Source organism: Anas acuta, chromosome 10, assembly GCF_963932015.1.
Source record: "Anas acuta chromosome 10, bAnaAcu1.1, whole genome shotgun sequence".
NCBI classification, from domain to species: Eukaryota; Metazoa; Chordata; class Aves; order Anseriformes; family Anatidae; genus Anas; species Anas acuta.
In genome coordinates, this window is record NC_088988.1 from 10,195,582 (window position 1) to 10,218,999 (window position 23,418).

At 44.7% G+C, this 23,418-nt stretch overlaps 1 protein-coding gene across 7 annotated transcripts in view; it reads right to left on the reverse strand.

Annotated features, from left to right (window-relative positions):
* Positions 1-23,418, reverse strand: part of KCTD15 (potassium channel tetramerization domain containing 15) — a 43,702-nt gene that overhangs the window by 3,958 nt on the left and 16,326 nt on the right. For 6 of the 7 annotated variants that reach the window (XM_068693838.1, XM_068693841.1, XM_068693837.1 and 3 more), the window contains 2 exons: positions 11,715-11,859; positions 4,202-4,507 (listed from right to left, as the gene is read on the reverse strand). In XM_068693838.1, the coding sequence (XP_068549939.1) occupies positions 4,202-4,507; positions 11,715-11,859 (451 nt within the window). The remainder of the gene's footprint in view (positions 1-4,201; positions 4,508-11,714; positions 11,860-23,418) is intronic. The other variant, XM_068693840.1, reaches the window with a different exon arrangement.

Here is a 23,418-nt window from a genome sequence, read left to right on the forward strand (position 1 = left end):
GCTTGCTCCAGAAGCACCAGTTTGGAGCCTTTATTAAAGGTAACTGATTTCAAAAGGACAACTGTATCCAAGGCACTATGGTAGTGCAATGCAAACCATGGCAGCATTTGCTGTTTATAATCCAGGAGAGCACTCCTTTGAGGTTGTCTGTTAGCCATCCACATCTTAATCAGTTTCGGGTTTCTAGTGATAACGTATCTAACTAAAAACTTGTATTTGCTGCCCTGGCTCTTAAGGACTGGTAAAGGACAAGAAATATATTCAGCCATGCAGAATCTGCTTAAATCAGCTTGCCCAAGGAGCTCTGCCTGGCTTTGGGAGAAAGTGACTTATAGTCTCAGAAACTTGTGCCAGCCAAATCTTACTGACTTTTGCCCTGAAAGTTGTAGAACTGAAAAGGCTTAAAAAATATATAAATAAAAAAAATAATAATGGAGTGATTAAAGGGGGACAGGAGGCTAGGGGGCTAAAATAATTAAAACCCAAAAAGCTTACAACTCTGTAATTTGTTTGGGCTGCACAAAGCCATTAGGACTGAACTGGAGTGATACAGAGAGGCCACAATATTGTTTTATTTGTTCCTGCTAAAAAAAGGCAGTAGTTTGACAGGGAAAAAGGAATAAAACATCATCAAGCTGTTTCACAGGCTAGCATGTGTTTTGACTTTGTGTATCCCTGTTCTTAGATCAGGCAAGATGAGTACAGGAGGCTGCCCAGCTACAGGAAAGGAGACTTCTTCCACTAGCTGGATAGAGAAACAGAGGATTGACAGGTAAAATTTCAGAGAGACATGACTTTAAAACCTTGCTAAAAACTTTTAAAAATCAATTTGGTTGTAAGACAAAACCAGCACTGGGGTGCCCTAGGCTTGCCTCAGTCCAAAGCTATGGAAGGCTGCATGTTTATAGGACTTTTCTTTCCTGGACCAGCTCTCTGAAAACACACAGTCCAGGTAAACATTACACCCTTAGAGCACCGCACACAGAACAAAGCAATTCATTTTTGTTACCTCTGTGCTCGAAGGACTTGACTGCAGGCTATAATCTAGTGTTAAGAACCTCGGTATCATCAGTCCTCTGAGTGAGAAACAAAACTGGTCAAATCCTGTAAATAGTGCTGTGAATGTTTAAATATTGTAGAACTGCAATTATAACTTGAATGAGGTTGCGTTCAGCTCTGTGGAGAAAGCCTCCTAAAGGCTGCTTTCCATGTGCCCTAAGCATTTGTTTGTATCCACTAATGCATGCATGAGACTAAACGGCATGTTGAACATGAACAGATTTAGATTCCATTTAGTGAATTTGGCCTTACGTGCATTACTTTTTCTGAAGGTAAGTGACAGACGGAGGTAAAACAGTAAGTGCCTGTAAATAAAATCAGAGCTACTTTCCTATAAATTTCCAAAGAGAATATGCCAAAAAGTAAATGAGTATCAGCTGTGATTCTCTTACGTATAGGGAGACATGCACACTATATTAAATAGAGGATTTGTGCTACGATTTAATATACTTTGTCTCCCAGTATTCTGAGCACATCAGGATACAGGCTCTGATTTTGTTGGAAGGTTTTCCAAATAGAAATATGATACTTGCACTTACTGTATTTTATTTACATTTTACAGAATCCTGAAGAATACAGTCTTTTTTATGGAGACTCGTTGTTTGGCATATACAGACATCACAGAATTTTCTCTAAGGTAAGCTCATGTATCTCACCAGAACCTATTGTGAGGAGCTGAAAAAAGCCATTCTCAGTCTTAAGAAAATTCTCTATCAGTATGTGATTGCAAATGAGCATTAAATATAGAGCTGCTATGGTTTTTGGCTGCCACAACCTACTCACTGTTGATATTCTGTGTTTTGTATGTACAGTTCCTGATGCAAAGCATTTAGCAAAAATCTTTTTCAAAGATCTGAAGAATTTATACATACTGTAGTTGAGCTACCAAATCCATTTAAGCAGGGTGTAGAGGGACAAAAGTGATGCAGCTCAATAAGCAGCGGGCAGACTTACCAGGCCAGTGTTTCAGATTCTTTGGAAATGACTCTGCTCTTCCAACCTCTGCACCTTCAAACCTTTCTTCCGTAACTCTACATATTTACTTCATTGTACTTTTAACTTTTGATTTAATATTAACAATTAAGATTGCCAAAAAATAGTGGGAAGGTAACAGAGAGTGCCTATGTGCTGACCAGAGTCCATCACAGTCAATGATAATTAGCTGTTAATCTTGTTGGACTTTTGTCTCAGAAATGCATCATTTTTCAGAAAGTGATTGAAAACACTTTCTATTAATTATATAGTAAAATGATGTAATTGAATAAATTATTTAGACTGCAGATTCTTTAACACAGAAATTTTCTTTCACATGAACCTACTAAGAGACTCTTTGATTCTGACAAAATTTTGACTGAATTTGAAACACATTCAAGTAGTAATGATTAGCATTCAGCTTTTACTACAAACACACGCTTCCTACCAGTATGCCACTTAATGGAGCCAAGCGCTAAGCCATTTGGGCATCCAGCTCTGTGAATAGCTGCTTGCAGTGCCGAGCCTGTCAGTGGCCAGCAAGGACTCTTATTGTTTCAGTTATTCTAATTTCTCAAATGCATCTAACCATATCACATGGACAGCGTGTGGCTGAAACACAAACATGCTTCTCTACCCACTCACCTTAGCTGAACTGCAGCTGCTCCCTTCTCCAGCACAGTGATGAATTCATCACTGTTCCCACTGCCAGTGAATGGATCTGCCTCCGACCCACCTCCAGCCTTCTATTTTTGGGGCAGCCCACTCTAAACCTTGCCAAACGTGAAATTGCTAAGGATTTGCAAAATTAACCACAGGCATTGGACTGTTAAATTCAACCAAATGAAACACTTGGGAGTCTTGAACCAAAAATCACCTAACATTGCTAGGTTTTACAATGGTTTCAGATAAAAGCTTCTATTAACATAGTGTTATCAGTGAATGCTGTCCCATGGCAGAAGGTGTCAGCATCAATGCAGGTTGTTAGAACTGCCCCACCCATGTTTACATATAGCTGCAACTGCAGGTCTCCCAAAAACGTTGTCAGCTGGCAGCTTGGGAGATGGAGGGGACCTCAGCTTGCTGTATAATAACAATACTGGGAAAAAATTACTCTAAGTTCTTCCACTCCCTGGCTATGCTTCCCTCCGGAACCTGCCCAGCCGGCCTGTCTCATAGGCCAGCTCTTTTGTGGGTATCTGCCTGCAAGGAAGTTTATCAGGACCACTACAGCATTTCCCACGGCCCAGCTAGGACCTCTGTAGTCACCTACAGAGTGTGACTTGGAAAACACCCCCCTTTAGGCTGATTTCACTTTCTGTAATTAAATTATTCTTTGTAGCATATTTTAAAGGCATACATGCAAAAAACAAGAGCTCTATGTTTTCCCCATTAAGGCATACGTTAACAGCATCATCAACACCATTCCTTCTCCTCAGCCCAAGGACAACTACCACACCAAGGCTCTGGCCACAGTGGTGGTGATCCCCTGTAAAATGGCATTTCTTGCTCACAAGGCTGCTGCCTAAACACCAGCCACATATTTATTTCCGCCACTATCCACCTATCTGTCCAGTTATCTTCTTTTGTTTCATATGTTTAATTTTAAACCTAATGTCAAAACTCTGACTATAAAATGAAATACATTTTGTTTAAAATACTCTGGGCAATTTTTATAGAACATCCTTTTGAAAAAAAAAAGTGCAGAGATCAATTTTTTTAAGTCCATCCCGCAGGCACCATCATTTAATTATGAGTGAGACATAAATTATGCATTTACACATTGTTGCATTTTCTATAAAATGGTGTGGAGATTTTTTTTTGTAGTTTTTGGAACTCTCTCTTTCTTCCTGGGGGCACTTTGGAGGGAAAAAAAACTGCTGCAGGCTATACATTGATGAAAAAATTAGCATTTATCAGTATAACACCATTATGAGACCAGCATGGCACTAACATACACAAAATCTAAATCTATTTTTCTGCTTAGACTTAGGAAAACCTGAAAGACTGTGATCTCACCAGGCAGAAAATGTCTCCTTGCAGTATAAGCACTAAAGGTAATTGGGCAGAAGCAAATAATTTGCATATAATTGAACAAGAAATAACATTAAGGAAAAAAAAAAAAACAAAACACCAGCATCTAGATGAGCCAGCACTGAAAGACCATTACCTGCACTGAATTCAGCCGGCAGTATCCGTTCAAAGGAAACCTAATAACGTGGGTAGGGTCCTGGTTCCAGCCTGCGTTTACGGAGTTGCACATGACGTCCCCGGTCTCAGGGAAGATCTCTTCTATTAAAGCTTTCTCCCCACTCAATGCAATTCTTTCCCCCAGATCTGGAGTCACTCTTACAACCAAGCAGTCACAAGGCTGGAAATGTTTCCTTTGTTCTTTCTCTTGTTTCCATCGTTCAAGTTCCTTAATCATTGGCTGCAGCTGGTAATACTTTGCTTCTTCATATAAAAGATTAAAGTCCTGGGAAAAAAAAAAGAAACTAGAAATGCTTATAGTTCTCTTTTAAAAATGAGTATTGTTCCTGTTTGACCTACTTAGGCTTATGTATTGTCAGCAAGAGTGCAAAGGCAACAGGTATCCGTATACTTTGTCTTCGTCTAACACCTACACAGAAAACCACACAGTGTGTTACTGTTGAATTTGTTCAAGCTGACCGTGAAGTTCCCATTGCACTGAATTATTCTTTCATTTATTATCCCACAAGCTCAATGCCAGAAGGCTTTACTTTTGGATTAAGAAATCAAAATAACTGGTTGCAGTAAGCAAAGCCTGCTGATGTAAGAGAAGATGTCCTGAGCCCTAATCTTCCCTTGGCCTCAGATATTCACTTCTGATCTTACAAAAGAATTTCTTGGGCTGTGCTGTCATCCCTCACATACGTGTTACAAGATGGAGATGTCAGTTCAGCTTCTCACTTCTCACCTGTCTTTGTCACATTTGAAATTCAGCTGCAGAAGCTCAGCTGCTCCCTATGTGATTATTCACATATTTAAAGCACACTTTGGAGCTCAGCAAATTATACTGATGTAGTGACCATCCCAGTGGCTGGGAGCTCAGCTGTGTACTCCAACAACTTGAAAGGAAGTGTTCTTTCCAGCCACTTGGCCATAACCTAACCTGGGCCCTCGGGCAATTCAAATTCCCAATCTGATCCAATTCCCAGTTAATTGACTGAGATGTCTCCTGCATGTGCTCATTAATAACTTTTCACCAGATTTCCAACAGATCTTCTCACCTCAGCTTAAATGCAAGAGTGCAGACTGAGGAGCAGGGCAGCAGCAGCCCCCCAGACCCAAAGCAGTCACAGCAGTGCCATCAGACTGAGCCAGAGAAGAACGAGGTGGGGAAGCACATGGTGCTGGTTTGCTTACGCCAGCCCTGCTGCCTCCTTCAGCTTCCTGAAGGGAAGAGGAGCAGCAGAGGCAGAGCACCAGCTCCTCTGTGAAGACCTGCTGTTTGCTTCCTCTGGCTCTTCTGCCCACTCACAGATGGAAATATTGCATGGTTTGTACATGGTGCGACTTCTGGGAGCGTGCTGTGGGTTAACACCTGGACATAAAGGCCAGTTCTCTACCACAGCATGAGAAGAAATGAAAATTCATGAGTGAAATTATTGGAATTGCTTAGGCTGGGAAGAAGGGAATGACAATAAGTTATCAGGAAATGGGCATCAAAATTACGTAAAAACTAACATGTAGCACTTCTCCAGAACTCAAGGAAGAAAGAGAATCAAAAGCCCTTGAATATATAGCATGAGGTGCAACTTTTCGTAGCAGCATGGAATTAACCTGTAAAATCTTCTGCTGCAGGATATTATTATTGAACCAAAGCAGTTAGTTGTGTTCAAATTTGGCACCACAGACCCAGTGCCAGTAGTGGAGCGGTGCTCGTTCACCCCAGGGCTGCCTAGAGCCTGGAGATATATGAATATTAACAATGACACTAGCAAGGTTATCACATTACAAAAGGGACATCCGATCCTTTACATCTCTTTGATGTCTGTTAGGGCTGGGACAATATGTACATCAGTAGTGGAGAAAAAAGGACTGCAGAAGGCACTGGGGTGATAAGAGCAAGTGTGAAAAAATGAGGGCAACAAACACACCCAAGAGAAGGAGCCAGAAGATGAAAAACAACAGGAAGATTAAAGAAGAAATCATACAGGAAGCATGCTGCACATAAGCTGGAGTTAGCACCTAGCCAGCCTGAGAGGTGTGGATACTCCCTGCATCACCTGGAGTCAGGTAAGAGAGTGCCAGCCCCAAAATCCCATCCCCTGTAATACCAGCCCAGGAGCCAGAGGAAGGTAATTTTGCCCCCCCAAATCAGCATGCTTTGCTGAACCATTACTGCTTGCTTCTCTCCACCTGTGCAGCTCCCTGCTCACTGGATCAGTGGCTGAAATTCAAACCAAAAAAATGACCTCTGCCCCAAACTTTTTGAATTCGTCATGCAGGACATGGAAACAACTGAGTCCCCCACATAGCTCTTTGCTGCAGAGGTGTTTGCAAGGGACCTGTCAGATGTTTATTGTGAATCTGCTGGTCCCACATACCTCTTTGCTGAGCAAAGGAAAGCACGCAGTGCTAAAGAAAAATGAAACGTAGAGGTGAGCAAGACCATGCAGTGCTCACAAGTCAATGGAACTGTTTCAATAGATCCTGAGAATCCAGTTCTGGAATATTTTTGTTCATGGTCACTATAAAATAACATTATTTGTAGGAGCAATGAATGTGTGTTAACAAAACTCAACAGTTAAATTTAGAAGAGGTGGTACAGACATATGAAAAAACAGTCCTTCATTTCTGAAAGCAAACGGAGGCATGGCATTCCTCGGGCAGGAGGATGCAAAGCCCACTACATTCATGAGTTTTTTTGACTGACTTCACTGGGCTTTGGGCTAGGTTGTGGGATCCTAGATCACGGGAGTTCAGCAGTCCCGCAGCCCCAGCCATAACAGTAATGCCATAAAGCAAACACAATCAGGATTACACCATCCCGTCTTCCCCCACAGCTATCTACTAGCCCACCACATGAAATGCAACTCTTTAGTAACTCCTGCTAATCATCATTTGTTCTACAATAAACCAGACAAATTCTGGTATCATTTTGCGGTAAGACGGTGACCAGTTTTCAAATGAAAAAGCTCTTCCCCATCTGTCCCCAGAGTGATGCAGGTACCCTTCTGCTTCCTGTAACTGGAAATCTGGCACTTCTGCACTGAGCAGCTCAAGCACCACTAAGGGAATTTACATTGTATTCGCAAAACCAGGAAAGAAAGTATGAGTGGCTCAAAGTGCGGGGTCTAATTCTCTAAAAGCTCATGCTTGGGCAGAATAATTGACTCAACATGCTTATTAACAGACTGTCTTCTCATGCAGGTTTTATAAGCCATTCAGAGAACTGTGCAGCTGGACCAGAAGTGGTGCTCAGCTCTGGACTGCCTACACAACATGCTCAGGATGCTCAGGTAACACTGACACATATTTCCTTGCACCACAGATTTAAAAAAAAATCATACCCAGATGACTTGCAAATGTTTAACACAAAATATCAAGTACAAGAATTTAACCACAAGGCACCCCTGCCAAGGAGGTGCCACAGGAGCTGCAAGAAAAAAATTTCCATGCTGCTTATTTGGATAAGTTAGCAAGGGCAGATGCAGACACGAATCTTCTTAGACCTATCCAAAAAAGGCACATTTCACTGAAACAGGAACAGAGTAGCTACAGGCTGTTAACTGCTTAGCACAGTGGCAAAGTGCACACTGTTTCGTTGAAACTCAGCCTCAGAGCAGCCTGGTACAGCTTCTGTCCCAGGTGTATGATGATGGATGCATACATCCTCTCTCTTTCTCTCATAGAGGCTCCGGCACCCCTGGACAGTACCTGTTAATAGCACAGTTTTGCCAAGCTGCCCGCAGCATCCCAGAACAGGAGCTCCTCATCCTGCAGGACAAGGTTTCCCATCCCCAAGTCCCTGCTAGCTGTGGTGTGGCTATTGTGAACCCTTAGCAACACCATGACCCTTCAGCTTCTCGTGGCTGTGGTAGGAGTTTATGTGGGGAAGTTCTGTCCAGTGACCTGGAAGAGGGAGCTTATAGCCAGACACGATCCCCACAGCCTTTCTCCATCCTCAAACTCTGGATTGCATTTAGATCTCAGGAGAAAGATCAACAGATTGTTCAAACATGCAGCCTTTTGGCTTACACAAAATCGTTTTCTGTGCATGATTTGGTAGAAAAGCTTTTTTTTTTTTTTTTCTGGGGGGATTTCGTGTTGGCTAAATTCAGCAGTCACCTCTGATAAGGGTCACATCTTCCTGTGGAGGAGACAGGAAGTGTGATTTCAAGGCAAGTTGTGCTATTTTGACATCAATGCCAGCGTGTCAGTAAAGATCTACTAATTACAAGCAGAGACAGCCAACAGAAACAGCAAAAACATGTCTTGCATGAACCTGATGCTAGAGATTCTTTACTTCTGCACCTCATATTGACTCCTGAGCAGGCTGAAGTAGCTCCTTCTACTGGTTTTTCACTTGTTATTCTTTGTTTACATGAAACTGTCATCCTGACTCAACATTTCTTTTATATTTTAGTGCTGGGAAGATCTGCCTTCTGAATATGAGAGCAAGTTGCTCACTTCTACTATGACAACCGTGCTGTTTGCTAAGGTCAGTCTGAGAGCACTTAAAACTAGACAGGCATGCTAATTGAAAAGCTGTATTAATAAAACAGAGTGCCAGCTTTGTGCTCCTGGCCCTACAGATGACCTCTATAACCCGTGTGAAACTCAAATGTCCTCTGCATTTGTGCTCTTCCCCTTCTTAAGATCAAATAATGATATACACATTGCCTACACCTATTTTTGTTGGAAGATCTCTAAGAAGGGAGTGAGTCTCAAATAAGTAGGTACAGCGTGGTCCTGGTTTTGTGTGAAGGTATTTTGCCATTAAAGGGGACAGATGGCGGTCATAAATGTTTTGGATAAGTGCCTCTGATGGGGGGAGTCAAGGCAGATAATTGGGCTGCACAGGAGGGTCCGCTCCTCTGCCAGAGGCGCCCTAACCCTGCATCACGGCAGACCCGGGGTGCTGGCTCCACGCTTTGCTTGAGGACATTTTTCACCCACAGTGGAGCGACCCATGCATGGGGCTGAGCCTGTGCAGGAGGAGGGAGCTGTAGGCAGCTCCTGACCGCTCACTATCACCTCATTCGGCACAGGCTGGTTGCAAAGGAGAACCAAGCCAACAGCTCATGGTAATTTCTCAGCATACTTAATGTGGCTTAAAATCCCCCAAGCCCACAAAAATTATATGAACTATTAGAATGTTGCTTTCAGCAGGGAGACCTGTCAGATACTGAACAGCTTCAAGTTCTGGCTTATTAGTAGTTGGAAGTGTAATTAATATTCGCTGTAAACACACCAGTCAAACTTGATAATAGAGAATCACTAGCCTAGGAACACATACTCCACTTTCTCTGCATTTCAGTGTTAACTTAGTCTGAAAACAACACTTAAATAGCAAACGCAGTAAGGTTGGTGTGGTACTAACATTCCAAACTTTCCAAAATAACCATCTGAGCAGCAATTCAAGTTGAAAAGCAACTTGGCTAAACCTTGAGGCTAATAAATTGCTTGATTAAATTAAGGGGTAAAAACTAATAAATATTCAAAACACTTGATAATGCTTTGTTTGACATAAAGAACGTTTAATGCAAGTCTCACTGGAAAACCTGTCAGGTTTTATACCTTAAATAGAGTTTTGCATTTAGAAACACCAAGTGATTCCATTTGCTGCCTTTGATTATTGTCTTCTGTCACTTTAATCATGCTGGTAAAATTACACGATTTCTGTGAAGTCAAATCCGTTTACAATGCAGTTTTAATACAGCTTTGCAGCGCATTCTTCTATGCATTTTTATTTAGTTACTCCCTACCTAGCAATACTTTGCTTTGTTCTTGAGCCCTCCTTAGCCTGAGGTTTGCTCTAAAGCTCTCAGGGAGGAACCAAATAAAATACAGTTAACCCTATGCAAAGATATGGTCTGGAACAACGGACCGAGTATGGGCACAGCGCCGGCTCTCCCAAGTCTCTCCCAGCCCTGCCAGCGGCTCGCTGTGCAGACAAGTCCTTGGCATCCACTGCCGCTCTCACCTTGAGGCTCTTACCGAATCTTGCTGGTTTCGTTTTACAGCACTTCTGAAACGTCCTCCTGGGTGCCAGTCAAGGCCATGATCAGCACAAACTACATCTCTTCTACACTCTCTTCTCAATCCTTGTGCCACCACACTGTCCCAAACACTGCTGCAAAAGCACCTCTCTGGCATTTCATCTGTACCATTTCCCCATCCACCCTCTTTACCTGTTCCATCTTGCAACCCACAGGTCTTTAGCTTCACTCCTACCTGCGTGTTTGCTCTTATTTCTCTGTTCTCGCATCCACCCCTGTGTGCTCTGCCTCTCAGCCTGCGTCACAGCACACCGTGCGCTCCCGAGACCAGTGCCCAAGACAGCCCTTTTGGGCTGGGTCTTCAAAACCACCTGTGAATGCCAAAACTTCTCCCCTGCTTCGGCACGAGATGTATGCTCCCACTGCACAGTGCCTCTGCTCTGCATTAACTTCTAAATGCTCATTTGCTGGTGTCAAATCCAGCTGTACTCCTGATTCAGGCAAAAATGGCTGAGGGCCGTCTGCAGCAAAAGGATCAGCTGTACTCCAAAGCTGAAACCCCACAGCAACCATAAATTTGGAATGACTCAGTAAGGCCTGGCCAAATTACCTTGTCTACTTAGTCCAACGTGAGAAATAAAACCTTACTACCCAGCGCGAGAACGTTCCTTTCCAGTAACGCTCTGTATTCTCTAGATCTGAGTGGATCCCCATTAGCACTCAAATTTATTCATCATTTCATCCTGGAGTTAGCTCTTTTGTTGAATCTTGTCATCTAGTTTGGATAGTTTTGTCTTCTAATTTTCATACATAAGGATGACAATGTTGCAAGTTTTTTAAGTGCAAAGCCAAATAAACAAGGCTAGGAGGAGAGGGTTTAAACAATCAGGATTTGCAAAGCAACCCAGCATCATGACTTTATAGAAAGCACATATTGCTCCTTAAAAAACCCTCAATAAATTCCATTTCCCACAAATATTTTGTCATTCATAAATTCTGGAAAGGTTACTTGTTGAAATCAAAGTATCTGCATTGGTTGTATCTAACAGAAACCCTCCTGGGTTTGTTTAAGGGTGTTTCTTTTTCATACCAACAAGAAACAGACTGACACAATTTAATTCCTCTATCAAATTTAAAACATTTTTTTCAGGTTCTGAACATTAAATCCTGGTAAGTGCCAGTTGCTGGTGTTGTTTCTTAATTGTTGTTACACCCTGATAAATAAGCTAAAAATGTGAGAAAATACAATTAGTTTAGAAAAACTGATTTAGCCGTAAGCTTCATCGTTTAACTTTTTATGGTATCCATGACAACCATTGGTCCATTTATTAAATAACAGCATCCCTAGTGTAATACACAAGTCCTAAAAATCCTAACAATAAACAGCAACATTTAGTTAAGTGTGTTTAGGTCAAGCACACAACCCAACCGGCTCCAAAATAAATGACAAAATGGGGGGGGTGGAAATAGATGGCAGACTGTAGCTTTCCTTACCTTAAAGTCATCTGGGAGCAGTAGCTTAGATGTCCTTAGGAAGCTTAATATATATCTGAAAATTTCACCATCTCGATCAATGAAATAATGTTGCTTTAAACTGTCCAAGACAATAGGCTCAGTGCCATTAAACAGACGACTTATTCTGAAAAAAGAAAAGAAAAAAGAAATGGGCAAAAGAGACAAAATCTCATTACACCCTCAGGGCTTAAAAACATCCAGCCAATCTAGCTGCATCAATTCAATGTGCATAAAGTAATGCAGTATCTTAATTTGGTGACAAATACAAACAAGGGCACCAAGACAGAAGCCTTAGATGTGTGCACACACGCTCACACAGTGCCTGCCCGCAACTGCTCCTAGCACTCAGCTCGTCCTGCCCTGAATCAGGGCTGCAAATGAGCCTCAGCCCCAGCAAGGGAAGTGCCTACAAAGTTCTCACCCTGTGGCTGGCTGGCTAATTTTGGAGAGAACACATCTCACCGGGTACATTATGCACCCATTCAGCAGGTACTGTGAATGAGAACTGGACGGATACGCAGAGATGGGCTCCTGGATATGAGCTTCTGCACCAGCTGCACTGCTGTTTTGACCAAAGGCCATCAGAGCATTTCCTTGTCAGAAGGAGGGATTCCAGTGCACTGCCATGAGCTGGATGGCCCCCTCAGAGCTGCATGTTTGGGCACGCCAGCAGCCCATACGGCATCTGCAGCTCTGCCTGCGGGACCGCAGCTGGCACCAGTGGCTGCGCATCAGTGCCTGGCAGAAACAGCGATGTGGCAACCCCTTCCTGAGCAAAGAAAAGGAGGTGAGACACGTGAGAGCAGAGATCCAGCTGGGTAGGTGTGAGCAGGACCAAAACACCCCATCAGCTGCACCATGACAGTTTTCTCCATGTCCTGACAGTACGATGCAGAAAGCAAGCTGGGCATTTGCCGGGCTGCACTTCCTCCCGCCTCTCCCTCCAAATGTCTGGCTTCTTTCAGAAGGCTTTGTCTTCCCATGAGAAATAACCCAGCTGAATATATGTTCTTGAAAGGAAAATCACAGGAGACAGACAGCAACGACCTATTAAGTAATTGAGTCCATCTCTCTGACAGTGCAGCATTGTTCCCAACTGCAGAGTGTCTCGTGTTTCAAAGTCGAGTCTTAAATAACCCTGCCAGTGAGGACTCCACCATTTCCCAGTGAGACTATTCCACAGCCCGCCAGATTTCACTGTCGAGCATCGTCCCTTAGACTCAGCTATGCAATGCCCCAGTATTCCTCGCTGCGACCAGGGCAGAGCTTTTCCCCACTGTGGAAAACGAGCCCACCAACCCCCTGTCCAGGGCAACAGCCAGCACCGCTGGCGAGTTGAGCGGCACAGCCCTGGCTGTGCTCCTGCTTTCCAGCCCCACAGCGAGGGACATGGGCGAGAGGTGCGAGAGGGCCCCAGCAGGGCTGGGGATGGCAAGCCCCAGGCTATGTGCTGGAGGGGCTGATGCTCACAGCTGCCCCGCGCTCACACTCGGCTTGCTTTGGGCTGGGGGGCCTTGCAACACAGGTGAGGTTCGCTCTCCAGAGCTGCACTTTGGTCTGATCTTCCAGCTTTTTTATGTAGTTGCAAATTTAATTCATGTGGCACTAAATGAATTTTGGAATGAAATGAGATATCAAGTAAAACTGAACTTAGCAATTCCCCGCTGAACTCAGCTAAAAACCCTTTTCCCCTCTTATGCAAGTAGCAGGTTTCACTGCCTGCTCTCCTTCCCTCGTGCCTGTGCTAGCGTTTGGCTACTCTGAGTTACTTAAGAGAATAACCAAACAACCTAAACCTTAATTATAATGCATTTATTGTTTTTCTTCAACCTCTAGCTCTTCAACTGTATCAGAACAATCCAGCTCACACTGCAACTCTTAATTTATATAATCGCAAGGTTCGGCGAGCCTCCAGTAATTCATTTTCCTTTTTATTGTTATTTGAGGTCTCTTTGCCTGAGACAGCTAAATATATTGCTTGGTACAGCATTACATTTTAGTCCAGGAGCCAGACAGTTAATTTGTTTCCTTAGACATGCACACGAGCCTGTGTGCTGTTCTGGGTTAGCCTGAAAGCAGCTAGAGCTACTTAGCGTTCAGTATGGTAGGTGCATTTATTAAGTATTTGTGTGGCTACCAAAACTTTTGAGAACTCATCTTTCCTACTTACTCTGTAAACAAGCTGGGCTGTGGCTCAAACCTCCTCCCATTCACAGCCCTTTTTCTGTGAAGTCTGCAAACCAAAGCGATGGCTGCTGTTCAGCTCCTTGGTGCATATGAGGGAGGGAAGGTTTGCCAACAAAGAAAGGACGCAGGGAAGACAGGATACAAAATTTTAATAGGCTGCTCTTTAATGTAGTGAAGCATATTTTTTTTTTTGGTAATGAAAACAAAACATGAATTTTGAAGCCTTTGTGGAGTGCCCTGAGCTGTATTTCTTCACCAGCAAAATTACTGCTGGGGAAAGAAACTTGCAGAGTGTTGAAAGACTTAACTGCCACCCCAAAAACAGAGTGATGAATAGTTTAAGGATTTATTTGACATTTTAGGGGGCCGCTATGTTCCAAGAACAAGCTTCACTGCAGCAATGTTGTAATGCTGCATGCAGAAAGTGCTCCTGCTTCTCCCTCCTCACCAGTACAAACTGTACCTGCAGTAAGTCTATCAGAAAATGCAACGCTGTGAGAGCACAAAGTGAACCCAACTGACATCTTTGAGGAAATTTTTGCGTGTTGGCTGTACCTGGGCTTTGTGAAGCCATGGACACACAGTGACTGACAGCTCTGCACCCTGATGTGCTCAGTGGATGGGGTCCAAGGCTGCATAGCAGACAAGGCCACATGCAAAGAAGTTTGGGAGGGAAATATGTGCAGGCTGTCGGGACATCAGTGAGTGCAAGGGGACAGGAATGGCTTTGCACTGTGCAAACTTGATGTTCCAGCAGACATTAGGTGCCAGGCTGGCAAGAGGGCTCAGGCTCCCTCCAGCTCATGGTGCGAGCTCCTGAGTTGCGGGGAGCGGCTGCAGCTCTCGGACTGGGCAATGGTCACCCCAAATGGTTCCTTTTGTGAGCAGTCTTGGTGCCCTGTACTGGCAGACAAAGTGGGTAATGGCATTTTTTAGGAATTGCTGCTTGCTTATGGCATGTGGGAGTGGTGCTTCCAGGGCTGTCTGTAAAGCAGTGGAAGGCAGAGGAAAACACAGACCAGGCATAAAGAGCTGCACTTAGATCCTACAGAGATGGGTGAGTCTCAGCAGTGACTGCTTCTGCAGTATTCCCACCTTTTGGAAGAGACAATTCATTTCTGCATTTAAAAATGCTTTAATTTTTTTTTTTTTCCCAGATTTAATTTCCAGAGAGCAGACCAAGCCAGGCTCAATCAAAGCAGTCACAAAGCTTGCTTACCCACTGCCTCCGCCTTCCTGGCCACATCTCACTGTGCTTCCCACTGTCCTCCCCGTGCGAGGCTCTTCCCAGCCCTGCCTTTCTCCTCCTGAACCGCTTTTGGCCACTGCCCCACGCGTGCTGCCCACCCAGACCCTCGCAGGGCTCCAGCTCCCAGCCTCCACGACTGCACGCCCCTGTGGGGCCGGGCCAGGAGGGGGCTGGTGCCCGGCCTCATGCTTGGTGGGTCTCCTGGTTCCTCCAGCCCAGCCGGCTGCTCTTCAGCCCTCTTCCCAGCATCTAGAACACAACCTGTTGATCCTATTTCTACAATTTCTTTGTGCTTCTTTTGTTTCTGCTGAAGGCTTTTTTTGCCTTTTTCAATAATGTTTAGCCAAAATGCCGGGGGGCAAGTTTCTAGCTTTATACCGATTTCACTATGATATTAAGATCTCCTTTTATTAGATTAAAAACAAACAGCACAGCCAGCCAACCCACAAGGACAAGAGCACCAGTAAATTCTTTTCTGAGCTCCTTGGACAGGGAAGGAAGCTGTGCGCTGCATTTAAGCATCTACAGACAACCGCTGCTACCCACACACCCCGATAGCTCTCGCTACCATTTTCCATCTGGGGACTCCAGGCTCCCTGCAGCACTTGTCAGAAGGTGAGCACGGGACAGGAGGCTGCACACAGGGCAGCAGATCCAGCCCTGCTGCAGGCCTCACCACACATGATCTCATCGAGAGACTTATCCAGCTCCATCCTGGAGCAGTCAGGGCTTTTTGCTCTCCGGAGCACTCTGTCTTCCCAAGATGCTTGCCGAGCAGCGGCAGTGGAGCCACACAAAGCACATCATGGGGCAGGAGGTTCAGGAGCACTCTGGGAGAGGTGAGGGTTTTTTAGGGGGTACTGCTTACTCTTCTTGGTCCAGTTTAGCTGTTTTCTTGATAGCTCCCTTTCTGAACAAAAACTGAAGTTCTTTCTTACTAAATCTGGTTCCAGGGGCCAGGAGCACTAAGTACAGTTGGGCTTGGAGGAAAATCAGCAGCATCACTGCGCCAAGCACCCACAGAGCCTCTGCTCCTGCACCGTGCTGCGGCCCCCGCCACCCGGCCCGTGCTCCTGCCACCAGCGCAGCAACACCGTGTGAGTGAAACCCTTTATCACAACATTGCACTAAAAGTATTAATTTAAGTAATTACATGATTAATATTTAACCATTCAGTGATATTTTTGTCATTCATAATTTAGTTGTTTGCATTTATTAAAAATTGATTCTGTAGACACTTTTTCTGCCCAATGTCAATTCAGCGGGGAACGTGCATTTTAGAGAACTGTCATTAAATGTGGCTCTCTTCTAATTTCATGGGAGGAAAATTATGGGAGGAAAAAGAGAAAGGCTTGTCAGTGAGCCCCTCCAGCACGTGGGTCTGTGCTCTGCTCGGTTCCCTCCTCCGTCCCTGCTGCTCCACACCGACACAGAGCAGGCTGACAGGGGCTCAGCTCCTCTGCTCTGTGCACGGAGTCTGCCGGCTCTGTGCAGCTGCCGGCTGCTGTGGAGCTGGAGGAGGAGGTGGTAACTGTGGGAAATGCGGCAGAGAGGAGGAAGAGGGTTGTTTAGGGCTGGGACAGATCAAGGGGCCAAACCTTTGAGCACAACCTGAAACCGCTGCACAGGACGTGCTAGCTGTGTCCCAGGTGTGCGAGACGAGTCCCGCCACGGCTGCTGTGCAGAAAGGGCTGCTTCTCTTAAATATTTGTTCAAGGTGGGTACAACAGATACTGTTAGCTGCTTTGAGGAGAACAAACATGCTGTGAACTGGAGCAGAGGTGCTCAAGAGATGGGAGCATATCATGCTGCACCTGATAGGGCTACCTGGGCAGCTACACCGTTGTCACTGGTCCTGCCACAGGACAGCAGCTTCTAGGAAAGGCAAGCCAGAAGCAGGCAGGGCGGCAGGGCTGTGTGGTGTGATGCGGGGCTGGTGCCAGGAGGCAGAGCTCCAGCCTGGGACTGCTCAGTGCCACCCACACCAGCACCGCCCGGGGCTGGCAGGGATCTTTACAGCTGCATTTTTCACGTTTCCCATTATTTTTACTGTAAAACCGAGTTGTGTCAGACTCAGTCAAGGGTTTGTGCACAAGCTCCCAGCAGAGCAAAGCATAATGGAGAGAGCGCCTGTGGCCGCTTTGCCAAAGGACGCAGCCTGTCCGGGCAGCGGGCAGGGGTGGCTGCAAGAGGGACAGGGACAGGGACAGCCTGGCTGAGAGCCCAAGGGATGTTTTGGGCCTTCTGCCCCAACAGTCACTAGGAGGGAGGACATTAAAACTGTGCCAGGACACATGCCGCCCCGTGCCCGGCACAGCCAGGTTGCATCTACCTGCAGAAGTTTTTCTGACCTGCCTCAGTTTAAAACTTCAGCTCCATACCACAACTTCACAACCTGCTGCCCAACCGGTGATTTTAAGCCCTTTCTGAGTATGGGAAAATAACGCTAAGGAGAGGCACCGTCTGAAGCAGGGTCTCTGCACACAACCTGGCCGTGTTACGCTGCAGAAACACTGTGTGGGCTTCGCCATTACGGCTCTGCAACAGTTTCTATTATAATCAGAGATAACATCTTGACCACCTCAGATTGCTCCAGGTACACTCTTGGCTCAGAACATCACACAGCCACGCATGGTCTGGGACCAGTCTCTGCCTACAGACACAGTGGGGTGCCCCCAAGGGCAGGGGAGAGCCAGCACATGGAAGCACGGGCCAGGCACAGATTTCATGTCCCAGGCTTCAAGCCCGGGGAGAGCACCCACATTTCTCCAGGGCAGCATCAGCCACCAGCACCTTGCAGGCACTGCCCAGCCCCGTACACACACTGATCAGCTCTGGACCCTTCAATGCTGATGGCACAAGCCAGCAACCACAGATACGCAAGTACAAAACTGATCTGTGGGAAACAAATGGAAACACTAAAAGCCTGTCACCCCACAAATCTCTCCATTTTTAACACCACCAGTGTATCTAGTAGTACAGTCCTGTCTTAGCACAGGGATGAATGAGGTAACTCCCAAGGTAACAGGCTTATCCATCTCTAATTGCTGTAACCTTGCGTGCCTGCTTTCTAACGCTGGCCCTGGAATGCCATAGGAGTTCTCTGAGCCATGTGCTCACTTCGCAGTGCTTCTGAAGGATATTACACTCATTAACTATTAAGCACCTGAAGGAACTGCAGGATCTGTTACCTAGATTTAATACTTCATATTTTGCTTGAATAGATATTCAGGCTTGGACATCTATTTTTACAACAGATCAGAGCTTGTATCAACATGTATTTTTAAAAGTCAATAATCCAGAAAGAACATTATCATCTATCACCCTGAATCATTCGTACAAAGTTCTGGAAGACTTTTTTTTAATGCTATCATTAAAAATTACCATGTAATAGATCTTGTAGTTAAAACAAAAGTAAGGACAATTATATTTTCAGTTCTCTGTTACTATCAATTCAAGTCCACAGAAGCAACAGGAAATAGCCACTAAAATATAAATTGCCTGTTATGTTTGAAATACTGCAAAGTACCCATGGTAATAAGGTTGAGATCTTGTGGGTCTTTCACTTCTGTTTGTTGCTAACTGTCTTTCTCCACACTTGAGACACTTTTGCAAGTGATTATTTGATATGTAACCTTATGGAAATATATATATATATTTAGATTTTGATAAATTCAATTTTTGTTAAATTTGTAGACACTATTGCCTAATATATAAATTAGCAGTTAAGATAGAAATCAGAAACACTAATCCTGGTTCAGAGGCCAGCCTCTTTTCCTGTGTTAAGGAATTCTCTTGTCATTAAGAGCTGGGTCGTGCATCAGAGGGGCTGAGCATCCCATCAGGTCCTCAGGGAGGAGGAGGGAGGAGTCACACAATTATAGGGAACAGACCATCAGCTAAGGAAATTTGGGCTCCAGTGTGCTTTCATTTCCATGCTTTTCATTTCCACCAGGTTTACAGTGGTATTAACCCTAAGCCCTTCACCTCTTTGGGAGGCTGGAATTAGGCTCACCAGCACTGGCCACTCATCCCAAATTTATCAGCAGCGTATTTGTTCCCTGAGGGCCTGGTTCTGCCACTCGTCTCCCGTAGAGTAAACAGTTCATGAGTAAAGCACTGCTTAGCCATGAGTAATGGTGGCAGAATCCAGCCCTAAGTCAGGCTAATGATTTTATTTTGCCTTATTAAACTAGCGTTTGTATATTTTAGTGTGTTATTTTAACAGCTATAAAAAGACTTCACTAAACAAACAGTTTCTAGTATGTTAATTGCTGTGTTACGAATTCTTTCATTCCGTTCAGCGTATAACCACATTTATAAGCTGGATAAGTAGAGACACATACAGACCGAACAGCACTCATCCTACCTACACATCATAATTCTGCCACATTCATTTCAGTCATCAGTCATGAAATGCATTTGCTGTGCTTAACAAGAAAAAATGTAACTTTCAAATACAGTTACAATTTGCATTTTTCCGTCAAACTTCCCTGCGTGCCACTGACATGGTTCCTCTGGTCCTGTTAGTCTTTTGTAACAGAGAAGGTGAAAACCAGCCTCCCATTAAACGTAGCATTTGCATTTGTTCCCTAAAGCCTCCACCAGGCATTACTCCGTTGGTCACACCTGGGCCAGCAGGCAATGTGCTGGCTTCCCAGCATCTGAGGGCTGCCTGGCTGGGGTCAGCTACGCCAGGGCTCGGGCTGGATGAGGTCCCTGCGGCGACTGGAGCTCAGCCTGTTCTCACCGCCCCCTGAATCCTTGGCATAAAGCTCCATGGGACGTGGGCAGACGCCGCTAATTCAGGTATGTGCATCATGTTGGTACCACCAAACCAAAGCAGCAACAGCGCTGCCATCACTGGGTGAGAGGCCGGGGCTGAGGCCAGTGGTAACTGCTGAGCAGCCCAACGCAGGCAGCGCGGCTGCAATTACTGCACTTCAAGCCAGGCCAGTTCTGCCACCCCTAGTCCTAACAATGACTTGGGAGAGTGTGAAGGGCAGAGTCTGGCTGACTTGCACAATTTTAACAGAAGCAACCAAATCATATTACACTATAATACGAACCTTCAAACACAAAACTTGTTACAGGTAAGAGCAAAATATTTTTCTTTCAATGCAATGTGCCAAAATTCAGATAACTGCACAGAAGCTCATACATTGTAGGTAATGCTTCTGTATCTGGGAATTCATTTCATTTTAAATTGTGGACTTGCATCTGAAATTAAACAAGCACGTTAGCTAAGTTAAGCATGTTAGCTTGATTTCTAGTACTCTCACTTTCTCCAGTATGAAATTCCTCTTCTGTCTTCCAATTCATTCTAACTGAACTTTTAACTAAATTGTCAGTGAAGATTAGAAATATTAATAGAAGTTTTTATTGCTACATAAAACCTGTGTGTATTGTACAATTGTTGCTGTTGCTCTTACTTGAACCCTGTGAGAGTTCTTGGCCTTTCATGGTTTCTTAGTAGAAAACTTACATTTATTTTAGCCATGAAAACCAATGCAGGAACAAAAATTCTTTAATTTCAAACAAACTCCCAAACAACCATCGCAATGCTCTCTAGTTTCCCAAAGGTCCCAATCCTGCAAGAACTGCATTTCAGTTCAAACTCTGTGGGAGTTGTGGGCACTCAACAGAATTAAGTTAATACCTGAGAAGATGCACAATTCAAATAAAACATTCCTGCCTATACAAGCCTTTTCTTGCTATTCCTTTAAACATCCCTTTCCCAAAATCATGGCACTATAAAGGACAGGATGAAAAAAGGGGTGCAGCAAATGTCAGACCTCTTCCTTCTTGCCTCGCTTACTGTAACTTCAAGTGGGAGCTAACCCAGTATTTTTACTAAGATTTTCAAATCTGACTAGATCTGGGCATTGCTGCCACTAACATCAACCCTGTACAACCGGGCATGCTGGGAGGTTCGCAAACATGCAGATACTGGTTTTATTTTAATATAAATGGGCTAACTCCTTGCTCATTGAAGTCAACAGAGAAACTCCCACTGGATCTCAGTGAAGGCTGAAAAATTTTCAAATGTAACTCATTTACCTTCCAGGGTACAAGCCCGGCCCTCTGCGTCCTTTGCATGTGTGGATGCCATGAAAACAGCACATTTAAGTCCATAGCAGGAGCAAGGAGGGTGGACACTTAAGGTCTGCAGCACCTTTATAAAATGTAAATGGTGACAGCTAACGCACTCGCTTCGGTACCCGCTGCTCATGCAAACTGCTAGAACATGTCATCTGCTCAAACCATATCCCCGCACTTCTGAGCCCAGGGATATGAAAGCTGAGAAACTTTTTTCTGTGATTCTTTTATTTATTTCCAGACCAGCAGGAACAAGTCACCACACATGGGCTGCCAGGGACCCTACAGCACGGCACTGCCTGAGCTAAGCACAAACTCAAATCTGCCCATGGTGCACATGCCTGCCTCCGCTGTATCAGGATGCTCTCCGCTGACGTGAATGGGAACAATACCAGTGTGTGTGGGTATAGATAAATTAACTTTCTGCTTACAAGAAACTAAGGCAGTATGGCAACACTGGCAACAGTTGGTGGGCATGCCAATTTGCTAAACTGGTAATGCTCTTCTCTTGCTGAGAATTATAATATGGAAAAAACAGCTTATCTTACATTCATCCTCTTTAGTTTTTGTGCAGCCCATCCTTTTGTCCACTACTGAATAAGCTATGCTGATTATGCACAGTCCCAGCATGTAGCACCACTGCAATTACGCTGCTGAACACCTTGTACAGCTCACACCACTGCTTGCTTTGGCACAGAGACACTGCAGGCAGTTACAGGCAGACCAAAGGACACAGCTGGCTGCAGTGAGACATGAAGTTGCACCCAGTTCTCTCTATCCGCATTTTTGTTGTCACACTTAAAATGATGACTGCATCATGCTCCTGTTTATTTTTACATTTGATTAAGCTGTACTCAACATATTTTTCCTGGCTCACTTAAAGAAACTGAGCATGTCAAGACCGATCTATTAAAAAGTATTTTTGAAGGGAAAACAACCAACAAAGCCTTATATCCACATCAAGTTAGAAGACTTGGGTAACAGTTTTTGCTGGAGAGCCTGAGCAGTTGGTAGGTGATAGGCAGAACCACAGTGCAACTTCCAGTAGGTTTTTTTGTTACTGCAGCAAGAAAAGAGTAGGGAAGGAGAAGCAGCTGCACGCTGAGATGTCAGCTGTGAGAGCCCAGTTCTGCAGCCACGTTCCAGAAGAAAAGGGAAGCTCCTGACATGGGGCTCCAGAGAGAGAACTGGCATGCCACAGGGAGACAGCAATTGATACACCTGCTGCACAGAGGATACTATGGGCTTAAGCTTGGGAAAAACTTGAAAGTAATAAGGAAACCGTTAACTGTAGGATTCTGATGAGATACTGAAAGCTGAACCTGGCTTTTTTATGTGACTGAGAGAGATTCATTCTTAAATACAATGCTATGGTCATGGGTTTGATTCTGGTCCCAGTGAAGTCAAGGCCAAAACATCCTTTGACTTAATTGAAAGCAGAAGCCAGCCCCCGCTTTAACCCTCGCATCTGCAAGCAGAATATAACTGGATGTGAACAGAAGAGGAAATGTTTGGAGCTGGTTACAAATCCATGCCTTTTTTTTTTTTTAACGATTAAAAATCCGTCATTGAATTTTTCTCTCATTCAACAGCACTGTTAAGTACTTCTGGCCTGAGTTCAGTTCTCGTTCCCTCCCAGACAACCCCAGCACAAGCAGAGGGCCCAGTTTCTCTCTATTGTCATCTACTGATTCCCAGGGAGTTCCGCTAGCTGAGTTTGTCCATGAAATCATATATAAGTTCTGCAATGGCAGAATTTAGGCAGTGGTCTCCGGTAAGGCATACCACGTTCCCCAAATGCCAAAGCTGCAGCCTCTGATGCAAATCATACCGGTACAAGTTGCTGGCATAACATTGTCAACGCAATATGACACCAATGTTAAAAGGAGTCTCTGGTTTTCATTGTCTGCTTTCTTAAGAGAGAGATTTGCTGCTGCAAAAGCTTCTACCAGATCTAAACGGATTACCTGCAGCACTGGTAGCATCTGCTCTCCATTAGGACAGAGGCGTAACAGGAGCCTGCCCTTTGGACTGGGATTCCTTCAGCGTTTCAGCTTTACGGTGCAAATCTCAGTTTCCAATGCTTGCCAACTGATCCTTTCTGAGTCTGACTGAGAGTAACGCTGCATAATAGCTTCCCAGCATCCA